Consider the following 27,483-nt stretch of genomic DNA (forward strand, 5'->3'; position numbering starts at 1 on the left):
GCCCGGCTTTTTTCTTACTTTTTGAGACAGGGTCTCGATATGCTGTTCAGGCAGGCCTTGAGCTCACTTTGTAGCCCAGGCTGGTCTCGAGCTCGCAACGATCCTCCTGCCTCAGCCTCCCCAGTGCTGGGATTACAGGCATGTGCCACCACGCCCGGCTCCCTGTTAAATTTTAAATGACCTGTTTTTAAATGTGAGATTTACCTAATGACCATCAGTTAAAAATATATTTCAAATGAAGAGACCCAATTCCATTGTTAGATAGTAACTCTGTAATATAATTAGATGATATATCCCTAGAGGTTACAGTTAAGCCCCGTATATTAATTTCTAAGGAAATATTTAATGCTTTTGGGGTGCATTTTTTCATTGTTGAAAAGTACTCAAGAAAGTTTTTTAATTTATGCTAGTATGTGTTAATGCTTTTTGGTATATACTTTATTGTTACATTATTAAGATTGGACAAAGTCAATCAAATGATGCCTCAAATTCTTTTCTTTCATTTTTGCTGAGGACCAAACCCAGGATCTTGAGCATGCTAGGCAGGTATTCTGCCACTGAGCTACTTGTCAGCCCATAATGTCTGAAATTTTAAGCTTCAATGATTTAAGAAAATGATAGTGTTCAAGAAATACTTATTTTTTATTTATTGTCTTTTTGAGACAGGGTCTCTCTGTGTAGTTCAGGCTTGCCTTGAGTTCACTTTGTAGCCCAGGCTGGCCTCAAACTCGCAGTGGTCCTCCTCCCTCAGTCTCCCGAGGGCTGTGATTACAGGTGTGTGTCACCACGCCTGCAAGAAATATTTATTAAGCATCTGCTGTCAGCCACTTTTCTCTTGCTACCCTCTTAGAACCTGAGTTAAGTCATATATGTATGTACAAATATGGTAAAAGTTTTTCATACAATAGTAACTATAAATGTAAAGATTTTGAGATGAATTTGACTTATTCAGGAAATGCGAAGTGCATTTGGGACACAGTAAAAGAGGAGTGGTGGGAGATGAGATCTGGGTGGCTAATAAGTTTTCTGTCTGTAATGGGAAGCCATTGTAGAGCTTTGTGCAAGGAAGTGATACCTGTTTATCATCGCAGATTGGTGGATGAGGTAGAGGAAAGTAGGGAAACCGACTCTTAGCCTGGTGCTTGTATTGCGCTACTTGAGACATGGTAGCTTGAACTAGAGGTGTAGAGTTGAAGTTAGTAAGAAATGCTGTGATTTGAAATAAATTTTAAGCTGGGACCAGAGAAAATTTCATCAACTGCTTTGCCTGAGCATCTTGTGAATAGTCATGCCATTCATAGGGAGACTAGGGAGGGAACGCTGATCTCTGAGAGAGCTATCCAGAGTTGTGCATGAGACTGACTGGGTTTAATAACCAATGAGAGCTGAGAATTTGTGTAGAAGGCAACTTGGACGTCGACCACTGGCACTCAGGGGAGAAGCCGGACTAGGAAAATAATCTGGGGGTCATATCTTACGGATGCTGCTTAAACCTGTGGGCTGGAGGTCATCCAGTAGGGAATGCTAATGGAGAACAAGGGGGAGGACTGGGCGTACGCTGGTCAGCAGAGGACTGTCGTAGAAGAGCCAAGAGTAGCATCTGGGGTACAAAGGAAATGTTTCTAGGAGGGATGTAGGCCCTGTGAAACACTGCTACGAGCCCAGTAAGGATAAAAAAAAAATTAATCACGTGACCAAGCAAGGAAAGTCACTGAAATCTGATAAGATCATTTTGAGTATATTGGAGTGGATTAAGAAGTAGGCTGGGCGTGGTGGCACAAGCCTATAATCCCAGCACTCAGGAGGCTGAGGCAGGAGGATCCTTGAGAGTTCCTGAGACCAGCCTGACCAGCCTGTACTGGCTACAAAGTGAGCTCGAGGCCAGCCTGAACTGCATAGCGAGACCCTGTCTCAAAAAGACAAAAAGTAGATGATAGCCGGGAGGGGTACATTAGAGGTAGAGTGTGTGCCTGAGGCCCTGGCTTCAGTCTGGAGCACCAGAGGAAGGAGGCGGGTGGATGGCTGGGAGTGGCAAGGGTGGCAGTGACTGCAGAAGCAAGTCCTAGAGTGAGGGGGTCAGAGTCAGTACTTAAGGGGAAGGGTTAGCTTGGCCCAGACCGATGGTTTTTGATCAGCCTTTGAGACAAAGCGATTGGGCAGTATACATGGTTTATAGATGGAGGCAGTCAGGGTAGAAAGACAGGCAGTTGAAATGGTTTATGTTTAGTTTATCATTCTAAAGGTTCCTTTAATTTTATAATATATAGAATTTGTGATTAGATATAATGAGCATATCTGCTCATACTTGTTTTGGTTTTGGGAGTATGGTTTTTTGTTGTTGTTCATTTGCTTGTGGGTTTTTTGTTTTTTGTCTTTTTTGTCTTTTTAAGACAGGGTCTCACTATGCAGTTCAGGCTGGCCTTGAACTCACTTTGTGTTCCAGGCTGGCCTCAAACTCACAGTGATTGTCCTGCCTCAGCCTCCCGAGTGCTGGGAGTACAGGTGTGCTCCACCAAACCCGGCTACTTTTTATAATTTGAAACAAAGGACTTTGTAGATACTACTGACTCTAAATCAGAGAAGAAGTAGTGTACAGGGGTGAGGCAGACATTCAGTGGGAACATGCATTTGTGATATGTGGGCCTGCCTACTTAATAAAGATGGGAAGTTGAGTTTTAATATGTTGCAGGGGGAAGATTAATTTCAAATGGATTCAGTTACAAAATGGTAGCTTTAAAAGGGACTTGTACACACAAGTTAGTCCCATTGCCTTGTTTGGGAGATGAAGAATCAGAAGTTCTGTCGCTTAACCTGTACCTTGGTTAGGATAGAAATGTCTAGTGTAGAGTATGAATTCAGATACGGAGATAGTTTTGTGTCCATATAAGGTACTGTATTCATTGCAATTCATTTGGTAGGACTAGTTCTTAATTTCTTTTTCTTTTTTTTTTCTTTTTCTTTTTTTTTTTTTTTTTGGCACCAGGAATCGAACTCATGACCTCACGCTTGCCATTGCCAGACAGGCACTTATGCCACTGAGCTGTGTCCCAGCCCTAGGCCTTAATTTCTTTGTGGTTAGAGACCCTCAAAAATCTGAGAAAAGCTTTGTACCTTTTTTCTCTTACCTGGAACTACAGATAAACCCAAAAATGCACATAGTGATTCAAAGGTGTGAGATTCTACTGCTCCTGATCCATGAACTCTTAAGAGTAAAGGACTGAATGTTAAGAATCTGCAAAGTTTTTACATTTTTCAGCGTCTGAACAATTCAGAGACATTGTATTTTGTAACATGTAAAATTTAAATTTCTGTGCCGGGAACGAGGTTTGGTGGAAACGCAGCCACGCCCTCGTCTGCATCTTGTGTGGTGCTCTTGCGCTCTAGTTGCGGAGTTGGAGCACTTGTGACGTAGCCCTCATGGCCTGTTGGGCGTGAAATACTACTCTCTGGTCCTTTGCAGAAAGCGGTTGTGCCGCCTCCCCCAACACTCCCATTAAAGTATAAGTTCTGCTGCGGGGTGGCGTATTTATTTTGCCCACAGATTTTTCCCAAGCATCTGGAACAGTGACAGTGAACCTTTCAGAGCTTTCAGTGATACAGATGCTTCACCACCACTGATCTAGAACAATACCTGGCACACGGTAGGCCGTGTGTGTGTAGAAATCAACCTTTGGTGTTGAGGTGGAGTCATAGAAGTTAGTGTTTTAATGTTTACCATGTGCAAATTACTGTGCTAAGTGATTTAATGTAACTTGTTTACAACCCTGTGAGGCACATGCTGTATTACTCCCATTTTATTATTCAGGAAACCAGGTACAGAAAGTCATGTAATTTCCCTCATGGTACCACAGGTAGGAATTGGCAAAGGCTGTCTACAGTGTATTATGTGGAGAGCTAAAATGAAATCTTCTGGACTGATAGACACTAGCAAAAGAATGGTTAGGTGGGAGAAAGTAGTGTAGCAAAGAAAGAGTTGCCCAAAATTATATTAGGCGTTCAAGACCCGTGTCACGAGTCACAGTGCTGCCCCCTCTCTGGCCTGTCTTCCTACACTCTGACCAACTCCTCTGGTTAGACTGGTCCCTTGTGGTCCCTCCCTTCGGTGCTCTTACAGACAACCGTGACTCGCTCCCTCATTTTTTCTTTAGATCTCAGGCAAGTGTCACCTTTTTCGCCACCCTGAATAAAAAAGCAACCTCATCTGCTTGCTGTCCCCCTTCCCTGTGTACTTAACCTGGCTTTATTTTTCCCCGTAGCGCTTTTCATTTCACACACTATTTTGTTTTGGTTTTTTTGTCTCCACTGTTCTCATGAAGCCAGAATCTTCGTTGTGTTCCTCATGGGGTCAGGTGTCTGGGACAGCACTTGGCATACCAACCTTGTTCAGTAACTATTTACTGCACGAGGGAATTTGTAAACTAGTTTCCAACAACACTGAGTTACTCTGTATCGCTGTTTGACTTTTTTTATACTGTTTACTTAGCCTGGATCACCCTCTTCTTCCAGTTTTATTGGGGTAAAAACATTTGTCTTAATGCTTCCATCTTTCTGACATGGGGTCCCATTACGTAGTTCAGGCTGGCCTCAAATTCATTGTCTGCCTCAGGTCCCTTGTTGAGATTACAGGTGTGCATCACCACACCCATTTTGGCCCAGCCTCCCAAGTAGCTTGATGTGATTTCTGCTACGGTGATGCTGCCTGGAGCGGATTGCAGGGCCTCTCTGTAACCTGAGGGATGAAATAGATTCTCTCCTGTTACTAAAGTTTCTACTTTAAATGTTTCATTTTCTTCACCTTTTCCGTCAAGGCTAAATTTAAAATATTGGTCAAGACTTCTTAGAGAACATGGTAGTTAGATATGGTGTTTCCCTGTTAGGGACATAAAGAAGAATATTGATATAGGAAGATCCTTTTAAGAGATACTGTTGTATGTTGTTAAAACACAAATTATTGAAAAAAAATATTTTCCTGTAGGTATCATCTTATTTTGTAAAATTTAAGACTACTCAAAAATTACATTTTTTACCATTTCATTATTTTATTTATTTATTTAGTTCCAGGAATTGAACTCAAGACCTGGCTCTTGCCAGGCAGGCGCTGTGCCACTGAGCTAAATCCCTGGCCCTCATTCTCATTATTAAATTTTACTTTTTGTGTTTTGTTTTTTTGTTTTTCTCCTGTCACTATTAAATTTTAGAACTTTGGTGCCCTGTACTTGCTTAGGAATTTGCTCCTTATGGCTGAACTCCACTGCGTGCGTACACCACATTTACCACATTTCCTTTAGCCGTCTTCATCTGCTGATGGGCCCCTCGGTTGCCTTTGCATCTTAGCTGTTGTAAGCTGTGCTGCAGTAAACAAGGGTATGCAGGTATCCCTATAGCAAGATGACTTTGATCCCTTCGCGTATGTACCAGGGAAGGGTATATAGCTGGATCATATGGAAGTTCTATTTTTATGGGTTTTTTTGTTTTGGGGGGGGTTTGCTTTTTGTTTTAGGCAGGGTCTTGCTGTATAGTTTAGGTGATCCTCATGTCTCAGCCTCCCAAGTGCTGGGTTCTTGGGCATGTGCCACCACACATGGTTGGCACTATTTTCAGTTTTTGAGGAGCCTCAATACTTATCTCTGTGTTAGCCGTACTAACTTCCACTCCCACCCGTTGTATGGACGTGTCCCTTTTCCTCATTCTCGCCAGCGTTTGCTTAGGGTTCTTCATGGGGGCTGTTGTGACTGGTGTGAGGTGGGGTTTCATTGTTCTGATGTGTTTTCTAAATGACTAAAAGGTGATGAATAGCTTTTCACATACTTACTGACCATTTCTATTTTCTTGGTGTTTATTTACCCATTTAATTGAGCTGTTTGGGGTTATTTGTGTGTGTGTGTGTGTGTGTGTGTGTGTGTGTGTGTGTGTTGTTTTGAGTGTTTTATATATTCTAGAGAGTCCTCTGTTGGAAGAATAGCTGGCAAAGAGTTTCTTACTCTCTCTTCTCTGCTGTGCAGAAACTTTAATATGGTGTCTCATTTGTTGATTCCTGCTATTATTTTTTGTGCTATTAGAGACTAATTCAGGGGGCTTTTGCCTGTGCCTGTGGTTTTACATGTTTTCCTGTAGCAGTTTTAACATTTCAGGTCTTGTACCTAAGTCTTTCATCTGTTCTGAGGTGATCTTTGTGCAGAATGAGAGGTTAGGATCTAGTTGCCATCCTCCACATATGGGTATCCCTTTTCCTCAGCACTATTGGCTAAGGAGGCTGTCTTTTCTCTAATGTGTATTTTGGTTCCTTTCTCAAGAATCAGATGGCTGCAGTTGTGTAGGTTTGTTTCTGTGTCCTGTATTTTATTTCAGTGGTCTGTACGTCTAGTTTCATGTCAGTGCCGTGCTGTTCTTGTTACTTGGCTGTGTGATAATTTGAAATTGAGTATTGCTCCAGCTTTGCTCATTGCTCCAACTTTGTTCTTTTTGCTTAGGATTGCTTTGGGTATTTTGGGCCATCGGTATTTCCGTATGAATTTTAGGATTTCTTTACTGGATCTGTGAAGAACGTCATTGAAATTTTGATGGGAATTGCATTGAATCTGTACATCACTTTTGGCAGTGTGACCATTTTAACAGTTCTGCAGTTCCACGAGCATGGGAGTGTTACTGGGTAGTTCCTTTAGAAACAGCTCGTCAGTCAAAAATATTCCAGGTCCTTCTTACCTCAGACAAAGAATCAAATGAGACAAGCCCAAAATGGTGCCAGAGGTTTATTTGAAAAGTGAGGAGCAAATGGAAGAAACCAGCTCTGCCCAGTGAGCTTGGGCAGAGTAAGAGAAGTAGAAGACAAAGTATATGGTGCCTCTGAGAAACACAGCGTGGGCTGCTACGGGAAGTCGCGATAGAGCTTCCCTTGGCACCTGGTCTTTAGGTTGCCCGCGTCTCCTGGGAGCTTGCGAGAAGTCCTGCACGGAGGCCTCAGGCATCGCCCTGGGGTCTTGTAATGAACGGGTGCTGCTCATTCCCAGCCAGCTTTGCCACATCTCTGGCTCCTGCATCGGGCGTTCTTTCCATCTTGCAGTGTCTCCAGTCTTTTTCCAGTGTTTTGATACTTGCATTGTGAGGTTTTTGACCACCTTGGTTAGGTTGATCCCCAGATTTTTTAATGTGTTTCTTTAATATTATGAATGGAGTTTTTCTGATTTTTTTCAGCTAGTTATTGGTATATAGAAAGATGTTTAATGTTGATTTTGTCTACTGTCCCTTCCAATTATGATGTCATCACTCCCCCCGCCCCCCAGATTCCACATATTAGGGAAAGTGTCCCTTAGTCTGGTTTATTTCACTTAACATGCTCTCCAAGTTCCTTCCATTTTCCTGCAAATAACATAATTTAATTTGTTTTTATGAACAGTTCTGCATTGTGCATATTTCTTTACCCATTCATCTGTTAATAAGCACATAAGCTGATTCCATATGCTACAAATCCCATGGGTGTGCAGATAGCTCTGTAGTATGCTGGCTTTATTTCCTCCCTGTGTATACCGAGGAGAGGTATAGCTGGATCAAATGACAGCTCTATTTTTAGCTTGTTGAGGCACCTGCCTACTGGTTTCTAGTTTATATTGTTTGTATTAGCAATATATAAGATACAAGTGTATTGTATTTCTTCCTGCATCTTTTTGGTGATGGTGGTTATTGTTCTAGAGCTTGAACCCAGGACCTTTGCACTGAATTACATCTCTAGCCTTTTTTGTTTTTTAATTTTGAGACAAGATTTTCATCAAATTGTCCAGACTAGACTCAAACTTTCAATTCTCCTGCCCCAGCCTACCACAGGTTGGAATTACAGGTGTGGACCACCATTTTTTTTGAGACAGGGTTTTGATATACATTTTAGGCTGGCCTTGAACTTCGGTTGTAGCTCAGGCTGGCCTCAAACTGCAGTGATCCTCCTGCCTCAGCCTCTTGAGTGCTGGGATTACAGGCATGTGCCACCACACCCAGCTATACCACCGTTTCTGTTCACTTTTTTTTTCCTGTTCACTCTTTGTTTCTGTGTGTGTTTTGAGCCAGAGTCTTGCTGTGTAGTGCAGGTTGGCCTCAAACACAGCCTCCCAAGTGCTGGGATTACAGGCATGCGCCACCGCCCAGCTTCCTGTTCACTCTTCACGTGGCATGCACTTCACAACCTTTCCCCTCACTGCTACCACCCCCAGTCAGTTTATCATGGTTATGTTATTTGTCTGTTTGAAATATTCTTCCTGCAATTTTGAAGCCTGTACTAGCTCACAAAACATTGTGGTACTTTTCAGTTTGATAGACTTGTGTGTTGGAATCATGATTAAGGACACATTAGATAGTAATGAATGAAAACGTGTCTGTTACAACGTTAATCTTAATACTACATTTTTATATTTTCAGGAAACCACTAAAGTTCCTGTGGAACCAGAGTAGAATTTTAGAAGAACATAATGGGTAAGTTATAGAAAGGTAATTTCTCTGTTTCAATTAGTAGAAGCTAGTTTTTCTTCTCCAGTAAAGAAAGATGGGCCTTCTGAGTCGTTGAACGCAAGTCAGGAAATAGCTAAACTGAAATGAGTTGTTATGTCAAGAGCTTGTTTATTGTATATTCCTGAAAGGCAGATTAGTAAGAGTATTGTGCCAGATCTAGTTGATAATATCTAGTGAGTAATTGCACCTTCAGAAATTTGTAGCTTTCCTAACATAAAGTGGTTTGTCTTGCAAAATATATTAGAAACAGTTTCAAACTGAAATAATTGATATTTTAAAATTTTTCTTAGATGTTGGCAAAAAAACTGCTAGAAATCCATGCACTTGAAGTCTTAATTGTGAAGCTGTATCTTTGGGTCCTCCAGATTTTTTTTTTTTTTTTTTTTATGGAAAATTGCAAGAATAATACCCTGTCATAGCTTTTCGTAGATGGTGAATGTTTTGTCGGATTTGCTTTCTCTGCATGCTGTGTGCTGCTCCTCTGTTGTTGAGTGTTCATACAACACTTTGCACCTGCGTACTTCTGCATTTGTCTTCTAATTTAGTCCATGTCAGAATTTTCCAGCTGTTTTGGTAGTGTTCTGCACAGCAGGTTTTTTGTTGTTTTTGTTTTTTCTTTAATCCAGGACTCAATAAGGTGTCCCTTATTGTATTAGCTTGTTTTTTTAGTTTCCTTGTTTGGCTTGTTTTATTTTGTTTGGTTTTGTTTTTGAGACAGTCTCACCCGAGTCGAGGGTAGTTCACTACACAGCCCAGGCTGCCATTCTCCTGCCTCAGCCCCATGCTGGGCCTGCAGGCCTGAGCCACCACGCACAGCTTCTCTGGTGTCCTTTAAATGGTATTCCCTGTGTTGGGGCATGGAGCAAGGTTCTTTGGTGACAAAAAAGTTATGCTGAGCAGATAGTTGCAGCTGAAGCCAGGATAGATACCTGCTAGCAGATGCACTCTCTTCTCACCTTTTTTTTTTTTTTTTTTTTTTCCATTTTGGTAGTGGTGCTAGGGATTGAACCCAGGGCCTTGTACATGGTAGACAACCACTGTACCACTGAGCTTCTCTCTCTCCTAAGCTGAGAAGGAGAACTGCCCATCCGCCTCTCTGCCCAGCAATCAGTTAACAAGATGCGACAGCTTATTTAGTGCTTCAAGGAGCTCCCATGTTCTCGGGCTGGCTTCTTCCTGCACATGTAATTACTCTCCAACTTCAACACTAGCCTTGAACTCACGGTGCTGCTCCTGCCTCAGTCTCTCGAGTGCTGGGATTACAGGCGTGCGTCACCATGCCTAGCTTCTACTTTGAATTTTTAAAGACTGATATTTTGTGTGTATTACTTCAGTCATCCAGTAATTTAAATTTACAATAAATAATTCTAAGATTGCTTTTATGGATCAGAAATAAAATGGTGAGTGAAAGAAGCTTCAACTTCTAGACTTGGGATTTCCAAAGCAAGGTTATCTAATATGGCATATAAACATTAAATCATAAACTATGCATTTTATTTCTTTTGGGTTTTTTTGTACCAGGAATCAAACTCGGGACCTTGCGCTTGCCAGGCAGGCGCTTGTGCCGCTGAGCTATATCCCCAGCTGTGCATTTTATTTCTAAAAAAGGATTCCACATATAATTAAAGTCATACCATTTAAATATTTTTATCTTAGGTTTCACATTAGAATGTGCTACTTTTAGTAGCACAAAAAAATACTTCCTTGAAAATTTCTGGTAGGTTTTTCACCTAGTGTTGTATTCTTTGATCCAGAGTTTGTAGGACAGTGGAAGATATTTAGCAAATAGTAAAACAAGGTGTTAAAAACTTAAGTCTTGGTAACGGTACCTTTCAGAAATGTTTTTGATCTTGAAGCCCTTAAATGTTAACCTAACTCATCCATCTATCTTTCCTTCGCTCCCTCCCTTCTGCCCTGGCATGGAACCCAGGGCATTCTACCATTGAGGTACATCCCTAGTGTTTATTTTCTGTTTTGACCTAGCTTTGCTGATTTTCCCAGCTTGACCTCAAATGTGTGCTCCTTCTGCCTCACCCTCCCACACTACCGGGATTACAGGCATGTGCCCCTACTCCAGGCACTGTTCTTTTTAATGCTGTGCATATGTAACACAAAACTCACCTCATTACTTACTTTAGATGGAGAGGAGAAAACCTACGGTGGCTGTGAAGGCCCTGATGCTATGTACGTCAAATTGATATCTTCTGACGGTCATGAATTTATCGTAAAAAGAGAACACGCACTCACATCAGGAACAATAAAGGCCATGTTGAGTGGCCCCGGTAAGTGCAGTTCTTTGTTTTCCTTTGTATTTCTTTTGTTTCTGGAATGTGTTTTTTAAGTTGAATCAAACAACTCTGAACATTTAAAGTGAGAGTTACTCTTCCAACATTATTGCATGATTTTATTGATTGGGAAAAAACTGGCTTGTGCCCTTTTCTGTTCTTGGTTATTGACTCTCTAAAGACTAAAGTGATTGTATTGCGATAGAAAGATGTTTCCCTACGTTGGGTTTCACTGTCAACGCCTTCACTACAACTGATTCGTGATTTTGTTCTAATTGTGTATAAAGTTTATAGAAGTTACCACTTTCCAGATCGATTCTTAACCTTTTCTTCTTGAAATAAATTTAGTGTTAAAAATTCACATAAATTAAATTTTAAAGTGTACAGTTAGCAACAGTTACTGCCTTCACAGTGTTGTGTGACCATCGCTTCTAATTCCGAGACCTTTCCAGTATTCTCGAAGGAAACTCCGTACTCACTAGGCTTTTGTTGTCTGCTCTCTCCCCACCCGTATTCAGCAGCTAACAGTCTGCTGTTAATGTACCTGTTCTGGACATTTCATACAAGCGGCATCATAAAATAGATGCCCTGTGTGCCTGGCTGTTTCCGCCTGGCATTGGTGATTCCCAGACTCGCTGTGCTGGGTGGCAGGAGTGGCAGTGCTGCTAAGTGAGAGTTGATTGGGTGAACGTGCCACATTTTCTGTTCTTCAGCTGATGAATTTTGGGGTTGTTTCCACCTTAGGCTACGATGAGTTGTGCTGCTGTGGACATTTGCGTAGCGATTATTTATTTGAATACCTTCTTTCGTGTCTTTTGTATATATTCTTTGGAGTGGAATTGCTTGATCATTCTTAGGTTTAACTTCTAGAGGAATCGCTGAAATGTTTCCACAGCAGAAGAACCATTTATGTTTTTACCAATAGATAGCATAACAGAGCTTTTACGTGTCCTGGCCAGTATTTGTGGTTACCTCCTTTTTTGGTTGGGTTTTTTTTCCCCGCCAGTACTGGGCATTGAACCCAGGGTCTTACACATGCTAGGCTGTGCTCTACCACTGTGGTCCATCCCCAGCCCTTCTTGGTTGTAGCTTTCCAGGTGAACGTGAAGTGATACTTCATTGTGGTGTCGGATTTGTTTTTCCATAATGCCTGATGTTGACTGTCTTCACGTGCCTTACAGCCACTTGTATATCTTTGGAAAAGTGGTGAAGCCTTTTGCTCAGGCATTCCTCCACTGAGCTCCCTGGTGGTGTTTTTCCTGATGATATTATCCGGAGCAATTAAATAATGTTAATTTTGAAAAATACTTTTTCATTTTGTTGAAATATGATTTATTTTTCTATTTTATTTTTCTTTCACTTCTAAATCCATTGCCAAATCCAGCATCACCACAGTTTCATGAAGTTAGATTCCCCTGTATTTTCTGCTAATTTTATGGGTTCAGCACTTTTATCTTTGGTTTTAATTTCTATGATGTAGAGTAATTGTTCAGCTTCATTCTTTTGCACGTGGTGCCATTTGCTGAAGAGGCCATCCCTTCCCTTCTGCATGGTCTTGGCACCTTTGTTAAAAGTCAGTGGACACAGATGTGCGTGGGTTTAGTTCTGAGCTCGTGGCTCTGTCAGTCTGTTTATTCTTACACAGGTACCGCAGTGTTTGATTACTACATCTTTGTAGTAAGTTTGATACCTGGGCTGTCTGAAGCTTCTAATTTTTATTTGTGTCAATGTTGTTTTGGTTATTTAGTATCCATTACAATTGCTTTTCTGCATTTTTGGTATGGAAATACTAGAAGTAGTGAGAACGGTGTAATAACCCTCCATGCATTCATCAGCCACCTTGAGTAGTTCCTGACATTTTGTCCATCGTATCTCACTTCACCTCTCCCTGCCCTCCCTTTAATTCAGTATTTCAAGCAGACTCGCACTTCACTTGCAGACTGTCAGAGTTCTCGTGTACCTTCCCATTTTCACACAAACTGTCAAGTTTTTCAGAGAAACGAGGTCATTGGTGTAATGCCCACGTTTTGGATTTATTTAATATTTCTTCCTATACGCTCAGAATTGTAGAGATTTTATTAGACTCTAGTTCTTATTTCTAGTCAAGGGTACTTTATAAATGCTATTTTTGTATTCTCTCAACTTGTGAGGGTTTTTCATTGCTTTTTGCTTTTTTTGTCCCGTTCATGGTTCTGGGGATGGGGCCCAGCACCTCACGTACTAACTGTATTCCAGTTGTATCACATCTTTAGCAGTGTCGAGATGGGTAAGTGGGCTCCAGGACCGTCAAGCTGATTCATCCATGAAAAACTCCCCACTCTGACTTTTTGTTTGTTTGGGGGTTTTTTGTTGTTTTTTGTTTGTTTGTTTGTTTGAGACAGGGTCTCGCTGTGCAGTGTAGGCTGGCCTTGAGCTCATTTTGTAGCGCAAGCTGGTCTCAAATTCACAATGATCCTCCTGCCTCAGCCTCCCGAGTGCTGGGATTACAGGTGTGCGCCACCGTGCCCAGCTTACTCTTGCCTTTCATACAGTGATTTGAGCATTCATTGTGACTATTGAGATTCACTTCATTTGTGATTACAAAATGATGATTTCAGGTAATTCTATAATTGCTTTTTTTATTAGCTAGACTCATCCTATAAAGAAAGACTTGGTTATACGAGGCAAAGTGGAGGTCACCCCCAGTACTCTGGGAGGCAGAGGCAGAAGGGCTACAGTTCCGGCCAGGCCTGGACAAGTTAGTCATTTAGCAAGATCCTGAATCAAAATGAAAATTGGGGTGTGGGCCATTGTTCAGCCCGTCACATACAACAATCCTTTTGTTTTACAGGTCAGTTTGCTGAAAACGAAACCAATGAGGTCAATTTCAGAGAGATCCCTTCACACGTGCTCTCGAAAGTCTGCATGTATTTCACCTACAAGGTTCGCTACACTAACAGCTCCACCGAGATTCCCGAGTTTCCCATCGCGCCAGAGATAGCGCTGGAACTGCTGATGGCCGCGAACTTCCTAGATTGTTAAATAAAATAAATTATAACAAACTGTTAATTTTTCAGTATTTAATACTTGTAGTTCAGTTAGTAATTTTTTCATATATAGCATGTTGCCTGTCTGCAGTTGAACTATACAGTTAATTGCAAAGCAGATTATCTTCTGTTTTTTGCATAGCAGAGTTATTTGTTTGCCACATCAGCAAATTAAGGACGTTTTCACAAACAGAAATAAACAGATATGCCAATTCGTAGGTGGTTTTGCCTTATCTTTTGGATGTAACTTTTAAAATTAGAATAATGATGATATCACAAATGCTGAAACATAGGCATAAATGAACATGTTCTACAGGTAAAATAACGGGACTTCGTATTTTTATGTTTTTTGTGTTTTTTTTAAAAAGTTCTGATCTTATAGCTACTGATAAGCATTACTAGTTATGCAAATAATTACATGATGAACATTTATAACTTAGTCAAAACATTTTATATAACTCTCAGAGAATAAGAGTTTTTCTTAAATGTGTTTTTTTATAAACTGCAGTATTGTTTAAATGCATTGTGTTTTGTTTATTGCTACAATTTAAGAACTTAATTTAAAAGCTAGTTTGGAAGGTTACTAGTTACAACTTTCGGGGCTGTACCTGTGTGAACTGTAGCCAGACGGTCAGCAGGTGAAGAACCTGACTCGAGGGTTCTGTGTGTGGTGCGTCCGGGCATCCAAAGTGCTGCAGCCTCACGTTACATTCTCATAGCGCTCCCGCTGTGACTGTCTTCTTCCTTCACGGTCCCTTTTCAGGATGCGTCTGCCTCTTTCCGTGTGTATTAACACTCTGTGAACTGTACCGAAACCTTAGAGGCAGGCGGTTCTAGTCTTCCTCCACCCAGCTGGCATGTTGTAAAACAGAAAGATGTGGAGAGACGCAGTGAACATTTTACAGTACACTTACATGTGGTACATAAGTTATCTCCTAATAATTACAGTAAGTTCCAGTAAGTGTAGTACCATCAGCAGTGGGTTTCTGGTATCAAACTCATATAAGTCATGCCAGGCGTGGGTGGCACACCCCTGTAATCCCAGCATGCAGGAGGCTGAGCAGGGTTGTGAGTTCAAGGCCAGCCAGAACTACATAGCAAGACCCTGACTAAAAGAAAAACTACAAGGGAGCATCTTTATTTAGACGTGGGAACAGAGGCACTGGAGTTGAGCTTAGTGTTGTCTGTCTTAGAGCTATCATAGGATCTGTAAACATAATGTTCAGCTTGTTTCTCATCAAAACGAGCTAAAGCTGGCTGTGGTACCACACACACTTGTGACCTCAGCTATTTGGGAGAATCACAAGGTTGCAGCCAGCCTGGACAACTTTTTTAAGACTCTCAAAACAGAAAATACCCAAAAAAGAAAACCTAGTACTTTCCAGCTAATTCAAAGCAGTTGCGTATTTTTAAAGCAAGTTCTTAAGACATTGATACGTACTTTAGAAGATTATCAAGTATAATAATTACGTTATGGGGCTGGGGGTGTTCTGTGGTAGGCATAAAAATAGTTTGCTACTTGGCAGCGAAAACATCAACTCTAAACATAAATGATGATTTCCAAAGAGGACAGCTAGAAATAAAGTCAAACTCTGACCAATTTTTGTAGATGACTTTGTATTGGATCCAGAAGTAGCCTTGAGTTTAGGACATTAAAACTGAAACAAGACTAGGCAAAGCTGTGTGCTTTTCAGCAAATAGCATGTTAATATCTGTTGGTAGAAGGGTATGGCAAACACTTGGTATTTGAAATTTTATTTTATTTTATTTCTTGTTTTTTTGAGATGAGGTCTCACTGTGCAGTTCAGGCTGGCCGTGAGCTCACTTCGTAGCCCAGGCTGGTCTCAAACTCTCAACAATCCTCCTGCCTCAGCCTCCCAAGTGCTGGGATTACAGGCCTGCGCCACCACGCCTGGCTTTTTTTTTTTTTTCTTCACGGGGAGTTGTACTTGGGACCTTGTGCTTGTCAGGCAGGTGCTTGTGCCGCTGAGCTTTATCCCCGGCCCGGTATTTGAACTTTTTGGCCTTATCTCTCCGTGAAAGGTTCATGCAATCTTTTGCTTCAGGGTACCTTGCCATTTGATGTGGGAATTGTTTTGGTCAAATTTAACATAATATATAGTAGTGAAACCTTACCGGTTTTTTGGTTCTGTTTTTTGGAGACAGGGTCTCACTATGCAGTTCAGGCTGGCCTCGGACTTGCAGCAATCCTCCTGCCTCTCGCATGCTGGAATTACAGGAGTGCGCCACCGGGCCTGGCTATCTTACCCATCTTAAACTCATAGAAAGTAGCTTATTTTTAAAAATTATGTGTAAATCTTTCCCCCAGTTTTTTCTGTACAGAAAATAGTACAAAATCATTATTCAATCAATGTTTCAGTTTTGCGTTGTCTAGGTTATGCTTTTTCAATTGCTTATCTTGCAGTTATTAATGGTCCCTTTTTGATGGTACTTGTTGGTGTTGAACGTAGAATTTATGTACAGTAAATTCAATTCATGCTGAAATACATTTAGACATCTTGTTATGATTGTGTTATGCATGGATCTGTCATCTTAGTACAAATCATTTTGCTAAGCTTATTGATTCTTCTTTGAAAAGAGTAAAAATATTCTGAATTATAATATAAAATTACCGTTCAATACTGACGTATTTAAACCCAAGTAGTTGCTGCCTAAATAGAGGAAATTTTCGTGTACATCAGCGAGGCTTGACTATCCGGACTGTGCAGTGCCCCGTTGAGCTCAGGTTAACTGAGTTTGATGAAGTGCACAAGGGGGTCGGGGATGGGATGGGTGGAGGGCTTCCCTGCGTGCCGGCTTTGGGTTCCATCCTCAGCACCACACAAAACCCACCTACGGTCTAGTACTCCAGAGATGCCAGATTTTACACAGTATTTTTTGCAGTCTATAAATCTGGTTTAATATCAGGCGAGTTATATTTGTGCTGGTGTTTTGTATTCCTTTTATGGTAGATTCTTACGGAGTATACTTGATGATTTGTTGGTACGGGGAAATACGTGTTAGCCTCGAACTGTTTGGTATATCAGAGCACAGACCTGAGTGTGGGGAAGTCTGGGCCTTGTTAGCCGCTTGAACAGTCTGTGGCCTCTCAGCTCTGTAGAAGTGGGAAGTTGCGCGTCCACAGGGTAATGTTTCGCCCCCTTATTTCTGTAGTGAATGAGATTGTGACTAATGCTTAAAACCCAGGTTATAACATATCAGAATTACAAACTGCAAAGCGGGGTTTTGCTGCTTCTCTCTTTGGCAGTGTCACACACCGGGCCCTGACCAGGGGCTGTGGTTCAGGAGGCCGCTCGCCCCTGCTGTGTGTGAGGCTGTGGGTTCGATCGCTAGAACCACTAAGAGTAATTCAAAGTCTTTGAGGTTACTTTTTTCTGCTTGGTATATGTAGAAAATCTAGTTTTTAGGCCTGGTTGTCAGTAATTGGCTAATAGAAAAGGAAATTTTTAAGGTAGGTTTGTTGGTACATTTTAGGTGTACATAATGATCACATTCATTAGAGAGAACTTGTACCTGTACGGGATATAACTTGATTTTTCCCCATTCCCCTACCCTCCCTACAATCCCTCTTCCTGCTTACAAAAGCTTTGTTGCCTTTTTTTGGAACTTTTCATGCTCTGGTTCCATTCCAGTGTATTTAATGACTGCTCAACCTAAACCTCATGTTTCGCTCAGTCACTAACTTAGTAATTTATCCCGAACTAGATGCATTTATGATTCTGTATGTATTTCGTGTGTCTAGCTGAGAATACGGTACCTTTCCAGTGTAGGGATTGAACCCAGAGCTCATGCATGCTGACTAACCAGTGTCCTCCTGTGGGGCCACATTCCCAAGCTCCGCCTTTTGTGTTTTTACATGTTGCTCTCATCAAGGACGCAGGCACGGGTCGTCCCGCCCCTGTGATATAAGTACTTGCTTTTGTTAGTTTTTGTTAATCTGCGTAGCCCAGAGTGGCCTCAGACTCGTAAAGCTCCTGCCTCAGCCTCCCCAGTAGCTGGGATTAGTGGTACATGCCACTGTCTGCTCAGTTTTTGATACAGAAACATTTCACTGTATTTGACCTACATATATCTTATATGTGAAAATTTTTGTGATAGGCTATATAGCTTTATTATTTAGGAAAGCATGAGGTTTGTTTGTTTTGCTACTGGGAATCAAACACAAACTCACGCTTGCCAGGCAGATGCTGTGCCACTGAACTATATCTTAAAATGACAGATCAGGATAAGAAAAATTCCAGTTAGGTGACTTTCTGTGTAGTGCTGGGATCAAACTCAGGGCCCCACGCAAGCTAAACCGGTGCTCTGCCACTGACATAGCCCACTGCCTCAAATTTGTTGGCTTCTGAGCATCTAAAATCATTCCATCAGAACCTCCTGTTACATCATGAAATAAAGTTTGTGCTTAATCCTCCCCCTGCATACTGACTGGCTTAGCCTCACTGTTAAATTTTGGCATGGACTTGATTGTATTCTTGAGCCAGTGTAATGTCATTTTTGCTCTAGAATACTTTCAGAATTTCTGTGTAGTCGCAAGTATGATTTTGAGTTGTTATGTACGCGTTCTTTAGGCCCTCAAGGCGGTTGTCTTTTCCATAGTTTCATTCAGGTACTTTTGAAAATAAAGCTTTATTTAGTTTCTTAGAGCCACCATTCATATCAGCCAATACGGCCTGTCTTGTTTTTTGAGGTTTTTTTAAAAGAAAAATCGAAGACGAAACTGCAAGAGCCGGGTGTGGTGGCACACGCCTGTAATCCCAGCACTCGGGAGGCTGAGGCCGGAGGATCACTGCAAGTTCGAGGCCAGCCTGGGCTACAAAGTGAGCTCAAGGCCAGCCTGAACTGCAGAGCGAGACCCTGTCTCAAAAGGAGAAAAAAAAAAACAACTTTCAGTAGTCCAAGGTCACAGAGTAATTTGCAGTGAGATACTAGATCCAGACCTTAGTGCTGGTTATATAAAACATGTGCTCGGCCTAGTGGCATATGCTGCAACCCCAGCCCTCAAGAGGCTGAAGCTATGAGCTGGAGGCCAGCCTGGGCTAGGTAGTGAGTTCAAGGCCAGTCAACTGCACAGTGAGATCCTGTCTCAAAAAACAAGATGCTTAGATTGTAGAGAGCTACGTCTGTTAAAATTTTGAGATATATAAAATACTAAAATGGGGTATAGATAGGGAGTTAAGTGCTTATACCCTACATACTTTTAAAAAACATTGTTTCCCACATGAACGTCCGTCACTTGGGGCTATTTGTTGCTCATGTTTCTGGGACCGTCCTTCGGAGGTCATGGTGGGGCGGGAGGTGGTGCTGGAGAGTGAACCCGAGGCCCACACCAGCCAGGGAAGCGCTGTGTCACTGAGCTGCAGCCGAGCCAGAGCTGGTCTCTGAGCGGCCTCACTGGTGGGAAATGCTTTGAAGTGCTTCACAGTAATGGGTGGATTTTTATCTAACCCTGCAGATTCCAGGCGAGTGGCCAGGCTGAGTCGGGAAGGAGGGATAGAACTAAAGGAACCGATGCAGTAAACCCAGCCTGCATAGCATGTCCTGTGACAGAGTCAAGTTTAAAATTGCAAGATTAGCTTTGGAAAAAAAATGATAGTAGCTAAAGTATTGTAAACAAATATTTTAACAAAAATATTGTCCTTTCTGGTATATCTGTGAAAACCGTCGCTCCATTTTCCTTGTTAAAGCAGTCACCAAGCATCAGCTTTGGCAGAGGAGAGTGTGTCAACCAGGCACGATGCGTGTGTAGTGCCAGCAGCTCTGGAAGCTGAGCCAGGAGGCTCCCAAGCTCGAGGCCAGCCTGGGCCATTTAGCAAGACCCTGCGTACGGGGAGGGGGTCTCGCAGTAGCTCCTGGGTTCAATCCACAGTACCACAAAGTAAATTGTAAGAAGTTAGGCGTATAGTTCAGTGCGGCATGCTTGCTTGGCGGGTATAAGCGGAGTTCAGTCCCCAGTACTGAACAAAAAGAAATGCTACAAAGTTGCAACTCAAATGAATCTTGTAAAACTGCTGTTTTATAGTGGAAAACAATGTTACTTTCCTTGAAGTACATAGAGTTTAAGCAGGATTCCTGTTCTACACTGCTTTGCGGTGGCAAATTTGAGTCCAGCCTGGCCAGCTTCGTCTCTAAAATTTATTTAAAAGAACAGAAATGTCGCTCAGTGGTAAAATGCTCTGCTAGCGTGGGGTTAGTCACCAGTACCACGCACGCACGCACACAGAAAGTCGTCGGGTGTGCTGCTGCACACCTTAATCGTAGCACTCAGGGCTGGAGTGCTAGGGGTTTGAGGCCAAGCTGAATTACGGGGTCAGTTCCAGGCCAGTTTAAAGTGCAAAGCCAGGGGCTGGGGATTTAGCTCCGCGGCAAAAGCGCCTGCCTGGGAAGCGCAAGGTCGTGAGTTCGGTTCCCGGTACCGGAGAAAAACCAAACAACAAAAACAACAAAACAAAAAAAATAAATAAAGTGCAAAGCCAGACCCTGTCTCAAAACAAATTTTTTTTTAAATAAAATACCGCCTTAAATAGTAAAGATACTCTCCAGTGAAAAATTTTCTAAGAAAACAGGTCCATAAAGTTATGGGGTCTAATGTATTTGCATGGCCGTACTAGAGTCATAAGAAGCCGAAAGCTTATGAAACAATGCAAAGTTGTATGTTCTGATTCTCAGTGAAACTCTTCATCGTCTGCCTGGTGGCAGTTCTGTCCAGTGTATACCCTCTAAAGACAACTGAGACGAGGATAGCGTTTCAGTTCTTGCGGTGGTACTTAACCTCCCTGGTGTTTAACACAGTGCTAAGCACATTCAATAAATGTTTATTAAACTCAATCAAACTCTTTGGTGTAAAGGTGTCTTAATTCTGTTCTGCTGGGTCCATGAGTTTCACACCCAAACTGTCCATGTATAAAAGCTGACATGAGGGATTGGTCTCTTGGGAACCTCGCCGGAGACGGCGGGGCTCCGCATTGGCTGGTTGACAGTCTTTGGTGCCCGTCCATAAAAAATGGTAATAGTTGCTGCGCAGACATTTCTTCAGAAAAGATACGCAGGTGACCCAAACGGTACGTGAAAACATGCTCCAGTACTTAGTCATCAGGGAAATGGTAACAAAAGCTACAGCGAGTTACCACTAGGCTAGTTTCAGTAACAAATGTCCAGGCTATGTACAGCTTGGAACCTCCCTACATTGCCGGTGGGAATGTGAAATGGTACAGCTCTGTGAAAAAGGCAATTCAGAAAGTTAAGTAGAACCGTCCCCAGCTCTGCGAAGAAAAAAGAGGATTGCACATGATCCAGCAATTCTATTCCTAGGTATAACCCAAAAGGTTTCTATTGTTTTTTAAACATCAAAATAGTCAAAGAAAAAGAAAGTATGATGGCACATCTATATTCCTAGGTACTTGGGAGACTGAGGCAGGAGGATCACAAATTTGAGGCCAGCGAAAAAAAGCTGGGATGTTACTCAGCAGGAGGACCTGGGTTCATTCCTAGCACTGAAACAAAGTTGTGAAAAATGCCAGCGACAACAAAATTAAGAAATTACCAAAAGCCGGACATCACAGTCTATGCTGTTGGGGGAAGCTGAGGGTAGGCGGGAAAGTCACCTCTGAGCCCTGCCTGGGCAGCTGAGTGGCCCGGGGAGACCCTGTCTCCGAAAAAGCAGGCTCTGTAGAACACGGCTGGGGATGTAGTTCAGCTGAGGTTGAGGTCCTGGGTTCAATCCCTAGTGCCTCAAAAATAAGCGATTGTAAAATACAACTTGGTAAAGTAGAACATTTCAGAGAGGTGATTCCAAACATTGTGGAACACACTAAAAGAAAGCAAAACTGCACAGTTACCCAAAAAATCACCAGAACTTGTGAAAAAAGTTAGTACCCCAAAATAAAAACATTTATGGATTTTTATACCACACCAAGAATTTTTAAATAGTGATTAAGTGGGTGATTTCCTAGAAAGTTGCTGTAACTGTAGAATAAAGTAGTTGCCGAGATTCCTTCCAAAGACACGAGACAGGATGATTTTGTAATTGAATTTTTTGTTTTGTTTTGCTTTTGTTTTTTGTTTTATTTTGTGACAATCACTTTGTAATTCAGGCTGGCCTTGAGCTCATCATGGCGTCCTCCTGCCTCAGTCTCCCAAGTGCTAGGATTTCAAGAATGCATCACCATGCCCAGCATGAGTGATTTTTTAAAATTAAGGGAAGCCAGGCATGGTGGTGCACACCTGTAATCCCAGCACTCAGGAGTCTGAGGCAGGAGGATCACTGTGAATTCAAGGCCAGCCTGAACTGCATAGTGAGACCCTGTGTCAAAAAGACCAAAAAGAAAGAAAGAAAAAAAAAGAAAGAAAGAAAAAAAAAGGAAAGGAAGGAAGGAAAGAGGAAGGAAGGAAGGAAAGAAGGAGAGAAAAGGGAATTTTTTGCCTTTTTTCAATTCTGTACCTATATCATTCTGTCTAAATAGGAATACTCAATAAATGGTATTGAGTAACTAATAATACACATAGGAACTTAAAATACCATCTTTTATCTGAAAATTTCAAAGAACTGTATGGACAGGTACAGCAAATTTAAAGAAAAAGAAACTGAGGCAAGAGAAATAACTAAGTTATTTCCCTGTGAAGCAGATCAAACAGTGAGCTAAGGAACTGTCTCTTAAACTAAGCAGGACACTGCTTGGCATAGTCTGAATGTCTAGATAAATTTATATTGAATTTATAAAGATCAAAAAAGGAATGAAGGGTAGGTACAAAATAATTTCTCTGCAGACAATGCTTAGATTATACCCAATGCAGAATGTTTAATGAAGCAGCGGAGTCCCAGCTCCAAATTCACAAAATGGTATTAAAACTCAAAGTCAAATATATATTCATTGGCCATGTATATTTGTCGGGATATAAGAGCTCCCGGTGCCAAAGTCAGGGTGACCATCGGTACAGCTGATGCTCCGTGCTCTGTGTGGTTGTCTCCTGGCTGCTGGCCCTGTGTATCAGGGTTTACTAGAGAAACGAGGTAACACAAGATACACAAATGTATAGGAATGAAAAGTTTGGCTTGCAATGGTCAGCCACAGAGCTGGATGAGGAAGCGTGCGCCTCTGGCGACATGGGCGACCTTCTTTGACTCTGCTGCTGGGCCCGGCGCTGTCGAGGGCTCATGGAAGTGTGCTTAGCCACAGGTCGGGTAGGTTGTGGAAAGGGTGCTGCTGAGGGATCCTGGCCTCCGTACGAAGTGCTGGCCGCAGCACCCTGGAATGTTGTAGGTGTGTTATCTCCTAAATCATTTAGTGAAGAGTGGTTGATCTCTGACTCAGCAATAGTCTTTCCGGATGAAGTGACTTCTGCCTTGAATCTGGTCTGCCTCGCGAGATCCTTGGCTTCTTGGTCAGCCTGACTTGAGTCGCTTCCAGGTTTTAAAGGCGACGGGACGTCCTTCATGGCAGGGCCACAGCCTTCACCACAGAAATCTTGTGAGTTTTTGGCACGTGCTGTTGTTTCTTCAGGTGTGTAATCCAGAAAGCCTGTAGCTGCCTCTCCTTCTGTTGGCATAAACCCGATGATGGCTGGCAATACTGTCCTTATACCCATGAAGGCTGCCAAGTTTCAGGGTGATGTCCTGGGATGCCCACATAGGTTTTCTTGCCCACTTCAAATTGTCTGTTAGCTGTTAGGAGAGCAATGTTGGGTGGTTTCACGGGATACTCTGGTGGCAGTACTATGCGTCCATGATAAACTCCACCAAAATCAGAATCTGAGGGCCCTCTCGCTGGGAAGTGCCATTCAGAAGGATTATCCTGGGCTCTTGAGTTTGTAGCGGGGCTCCATGACAGGGCACAGGATGGGCTCCGGGCTCCGGGCTCCAGGCTCCGGCCAGCCTAACTCAAGTAGCTTCATTAAAGTGTCATTCGTAGGAGATACATTGGGACTGCCCATTCTGTGACTTTGTGCTCTAAATAACTTAAGTGAAAATAACTTTATTTTGGTCAAACATTTCTGAGGAAATGAGATCACATGTTTGTTACTGGACATTAGTTGAAGACAAAATACTTTGTAACCACTTTGATAGGCTATTATCACTCCCTTCTGTCCAGTATGCACACACAGTAAAGAAAAGAAAGAGACAGTCCTTCACAGATCTTTGTCTTAAGGAACAAAGAGGCCAAGCAGAAAATCGCTTGATTTTCTTCTAGAGTTAACAGGGAGGATCTTAGGATTTGAATGTTTGCTGTGCCTTGAAGTATGTATCTTTTGAGATGTATTATATGCCTAGCTTTGTAATCACAATCAATTTTAGTTATTGCAGGAATATACATAATGTACCATGTCGTGTATCGTGTTAATGGAAAAGCTCAGGGCCCAAGAAGCAGTGATAGAAGTTCTTTACTCAGAATTGTCTACCTAATCAAAGCCCAAGAAAGATTTTCAGTGAAACAAATCAGTATCTCAGTGCTGTTAGCACATATGCTAGTAAGATAATTTTATCACAATGTCTGTGGAGACCATATAATCATGGAAAACATTGCCCAGCATGTTCGGTTAGCAGCATTCGGATGTTACTAGTGAGGATTTAATTTTAATTTTTTTTTTTGTTTTTGTTTTTTTTCTGGTACCAGGAACCGAACTCACAACCTTGCACTTGCCAGGCAGGCGCTGTGCCTCTGAGCTAAATCCCCAGCCCCTTAATTTTTAAATATAAGCAGTTTCCAGCTTCCATTTAGAAATGTGTTGATAAGTTAATTTCCTTTTTATAATTCAGTGTAAATGAAATTTAGATTTTAGACCAGTCTGTGAAAATTATCTTGAATAGTTTAGGGGAGGGTATTCATAAAGTCTCTCTGCAATTTTAACTAACTGAAGTTACAGACAAGGGAAAAACAAGTCATAAAATTATTTTAAAGGCAAATTTAATTTTTATTCTTACAGGGAGTTTGGAGCTATTAACTATCAGACATAATTTCTATTTTCATTTGACAGCCAGTTTTCTATTATGTCTATCTAAAATAAGTACATGCTTACTATTATATAAATAAAATTATCTTAAACTTAATAACTCAGCATTTTAAAGTTGTTCACAGGTTGTTTCTGTTACATTTATAGCTGCAGCTGGAAAATTCTAAAAAACGCAAGGACTTTATGAAGACCTCATGTCAGGAAAGTTATAGATTACCGTTTTATAACTTTATTGCCATGAGAAAATACATTCTGAGGTCTTGGTTCATCGCACAAGCTATTAGAAATACTAGAAATCACTGACCCAACTGGGGAGACCAGGTAGCATGTCGCCTGAGGAAGAAATCCTCGTGCCGTCAACCTAAGCTGAGATTGTGTGCTAGAAGCAGCCTTCCTTCCATTTAAAACTGGTCGTACTTGAGATGGCCTCTGGACCTCTGTGATCTTGCTGCGTGTTTCCATGAGATGCACCTGCAGTTTATAACTGAGCAGTGTGCACATCCTTTAACCTGATGTCCTTGTCTACCCTCACCCATCAAGTAACTGGGGACCTGCTTGTGTGGGGGTTATAGCGCCTGACCGCACATCTGAAAATGGCGCATTTTGCCTTCCCCTCACAGAACGCGCCCTAAAAACCCTTCAGGTGTCACTCTGGCCCTCATCGCGGGGCAAAGAAGGCTCATGAATGTTGCTCTAAGACTGTTTTAGTTGAAACTCCACTGAAGGTCCTCTTCAGGAAACTATTACTTTTAAAGTCCCGCTTTAATGCTTTAATTCCAGTATAAGCCCAGACTGGATGTATAACCTGGTAGGTGAAGGCTTAGAATTGCTTATTGCCCCAATTCTTAAATTTTGGTAACTCATGGCTTTTCTGTGGCACCGTAATCATGACTAGGTATTTAGATAGTTAAAATAGCCTGCCTCCAGAATACGTGTTTCGTCTGTGAGTGTTTAAGCCAATGGTTTTATGTGATGTGGGGCTTTTATGTAGCACTTTGCTTCCATGCTGCTTATTTTATTCTACTGAAATAAATGAGTTTCATCAAAATTTTTAAAAAATGAAACTAAGGGAGCATGATGCCTAGATTGAACTATTGTAGCATATGATAGGAGATTGCAAAGTCAGTGTTTCAAAGCTAGTATACTCCTGACATCAAAGAACACTATCACCTAAAAAAAGAGCTCTTATAAGCTTACCCAGAGGCATATAGCAGCAAAAATCTTGACTAAAATCTTAGCAAATCAACTCCAGACTAATCAAGGAACATCACAACCTACCTGCTGTTTATTTTAAGAAAGAAAGGATGGTTTAGAAAAATATTGAATTTGCTCATAGAAAACACTGAGTCATCTCAGTAGATGTCTAAAATACATTTGATAAAGTACAATCTTCACACTATGTAGTACGTGAAACAAATAGAAAAGTATGGCCGGGCATGGTGGTGCACTCCTGTAATCCTAGCACTTAGGAGGCTGAGGCAGGAGGATCATTGTGAATTCGAGGCCAGTCTGGGCTACAAAGTGAGCTCAATGCCAGCCTGAACTGCGTAGCAAGACCCTGTCTCAAGAAGACAAAAAAAAAAAAAAAAATAGAAAAGTATGAAAATACTTGATTTTGCCAGGTGTGGTAGCACACACCTGTAATCCCAGCACTTGGGAGGCTGAGACAGGAGAATTGCCATGAGTTCAAGGCAAACCTCAGCTACACATTGAGTTCAAATCAGCCTGAACTGCATAGTGAGATTCTAGTTAAAAAAAAATACTTGATTTTAATTCAAGCCAATAGTTAACTTATGCTTTATCAAAAATTGTTATACACATTCTTATTAAAAATGACAACCAACAGAAAAGTACCCCTCAGTTAATTTAGCATTTCTTAGAAATGTCAGTGTTGTAATTTCTTAAACTAGGTATAAACATTAGTAGGGAACAGACAAAATATCTGCAGGCAATGTGTGTTGCTCGCAAAAATTCCAAAGGTGTGAACTGAAAAAAAAATCTGAAGTGTTAAAAAAAAAAAGGACATCTGTGGAGCATTTTTGTTTTGAGCTACGCAGAATAGAAATCCCCATCCTGGCTTTGGAAAATACCCCAGTATCATAACCTAGGATTCAGACATCCTACTTCAAAAGTACAGAGAGAGACTTCTTTCCTATTTTCTGACCACCTGGGTCGCAGGAGTGTGACTAGGAAGCCCTCTGAGCCTCCCGCTAGTTCTGTTCCTTTCCACCCAGCCAGTGCCAGTTCAGTTGCTTTCAAAGGAACTGTGACTCTTAGAGGAATTAATAGGAATCATTTTCGCAGCCCCTGATGACCCTGCTCCGTAGCTAAGTCTGGTGCCGTCTTCTTGGGGTGAAGCAGCAGGCGGAGCGGCCTTACCCGGAGTTACCCTGCACTGAGACCTGATTCTTACTTCCCCTCGCCAGTGGTTCGGAGGAGGAATGTGAGTGGCACCTGCAGGTTCCCTGGATCCAGTATCAAAGCCGGGCTGGGGATTTAGCTCAGTGGCAAAAGCGCCTGCCTGGCAAGCGCAAGGTCGTGAGTTCGGTTCCCGGTACCGGAGGAAAACCAAAAAAAAAAAAAAAAAAGACAGTATCAAAGCCAATTGTGTTAGCTTTCTGGACCCTGGGACCAAACACCAGACACACGTTAATGGAGGAGAGGTTTGATTGGCTCACAGTTTGAAGGAATTCAGTTCAGGGTCTGCTGAC

General features: G+C 41.9%; 1 protein-coding gene and 1 pseudogene across 2 annotated transcripts in view; one reads left to right on the forward strand and one right to left on the reverse strand.

The window, feature by feature from the left end:
• The window catches only part of Tceb1 (transcription elongation factor B (SIII), polypeptide 1 (15kDa, elongin C)), a 15,161-nt gene extending 1,135 nt beyond the window's left edge, over nucleotides 1-14,026 (forward strand). Inside the window, exons 2-4 of one of the 2 annotated variants that reach the window (XM_005392079.2) lie at nucleotides 8,404-8,457; nucleotides 10,632-10,775; nucleotides 13,609-14,026. In XM_005392079.2, coding sequence (XP_005392136.1) covers nucleotides 8,454-8,457; nucleotides 10,632-10,775; nucleotides 13,609-13,799 — 339 coding nt within the window. In that variant the 5' untranslated portion in view covers nucleotides 8,404-8,453 and the 3' untranslated portion in view covers nucleotides 13,800-14,026. Of the gene's footprint in view, nucleotides 1-8,400; nucleotides 8,458-10,631; nucleotides 10,776-13,608 lie in introns of both variants that reach the window. The other variant, XM_005392080.2, reaches the window with a different exon arrangement.
• Nucleotides 14,027-22,667: 8,641 nt separating this feature from the next.
• LOC102010103 lies at nucleotides 22,668-25,100 on the reverse strand (annotated as a pseudogene).
• Between the last annotated feature and the right edge of the window lie 2,383 nt (nucleotides 25,101-27,483).

Source organism: Chinchilla lanigera, unplaced genomic scaffold, assembly GCF_000276665.1.
Source record: "Chinchilla lanigera isolate Chin_1 unplaced genomic scaffold, ChiLan1.0 scaffold00043, whole genome shotgun sequence".
In the NCBI taxonomy this organism is placed as follows: Eukaryota; Metazoa; Chordata; class Mammalia; order Rodentia; family Chinchillidae; genus Chinchilla; species Chinchilla lanigera.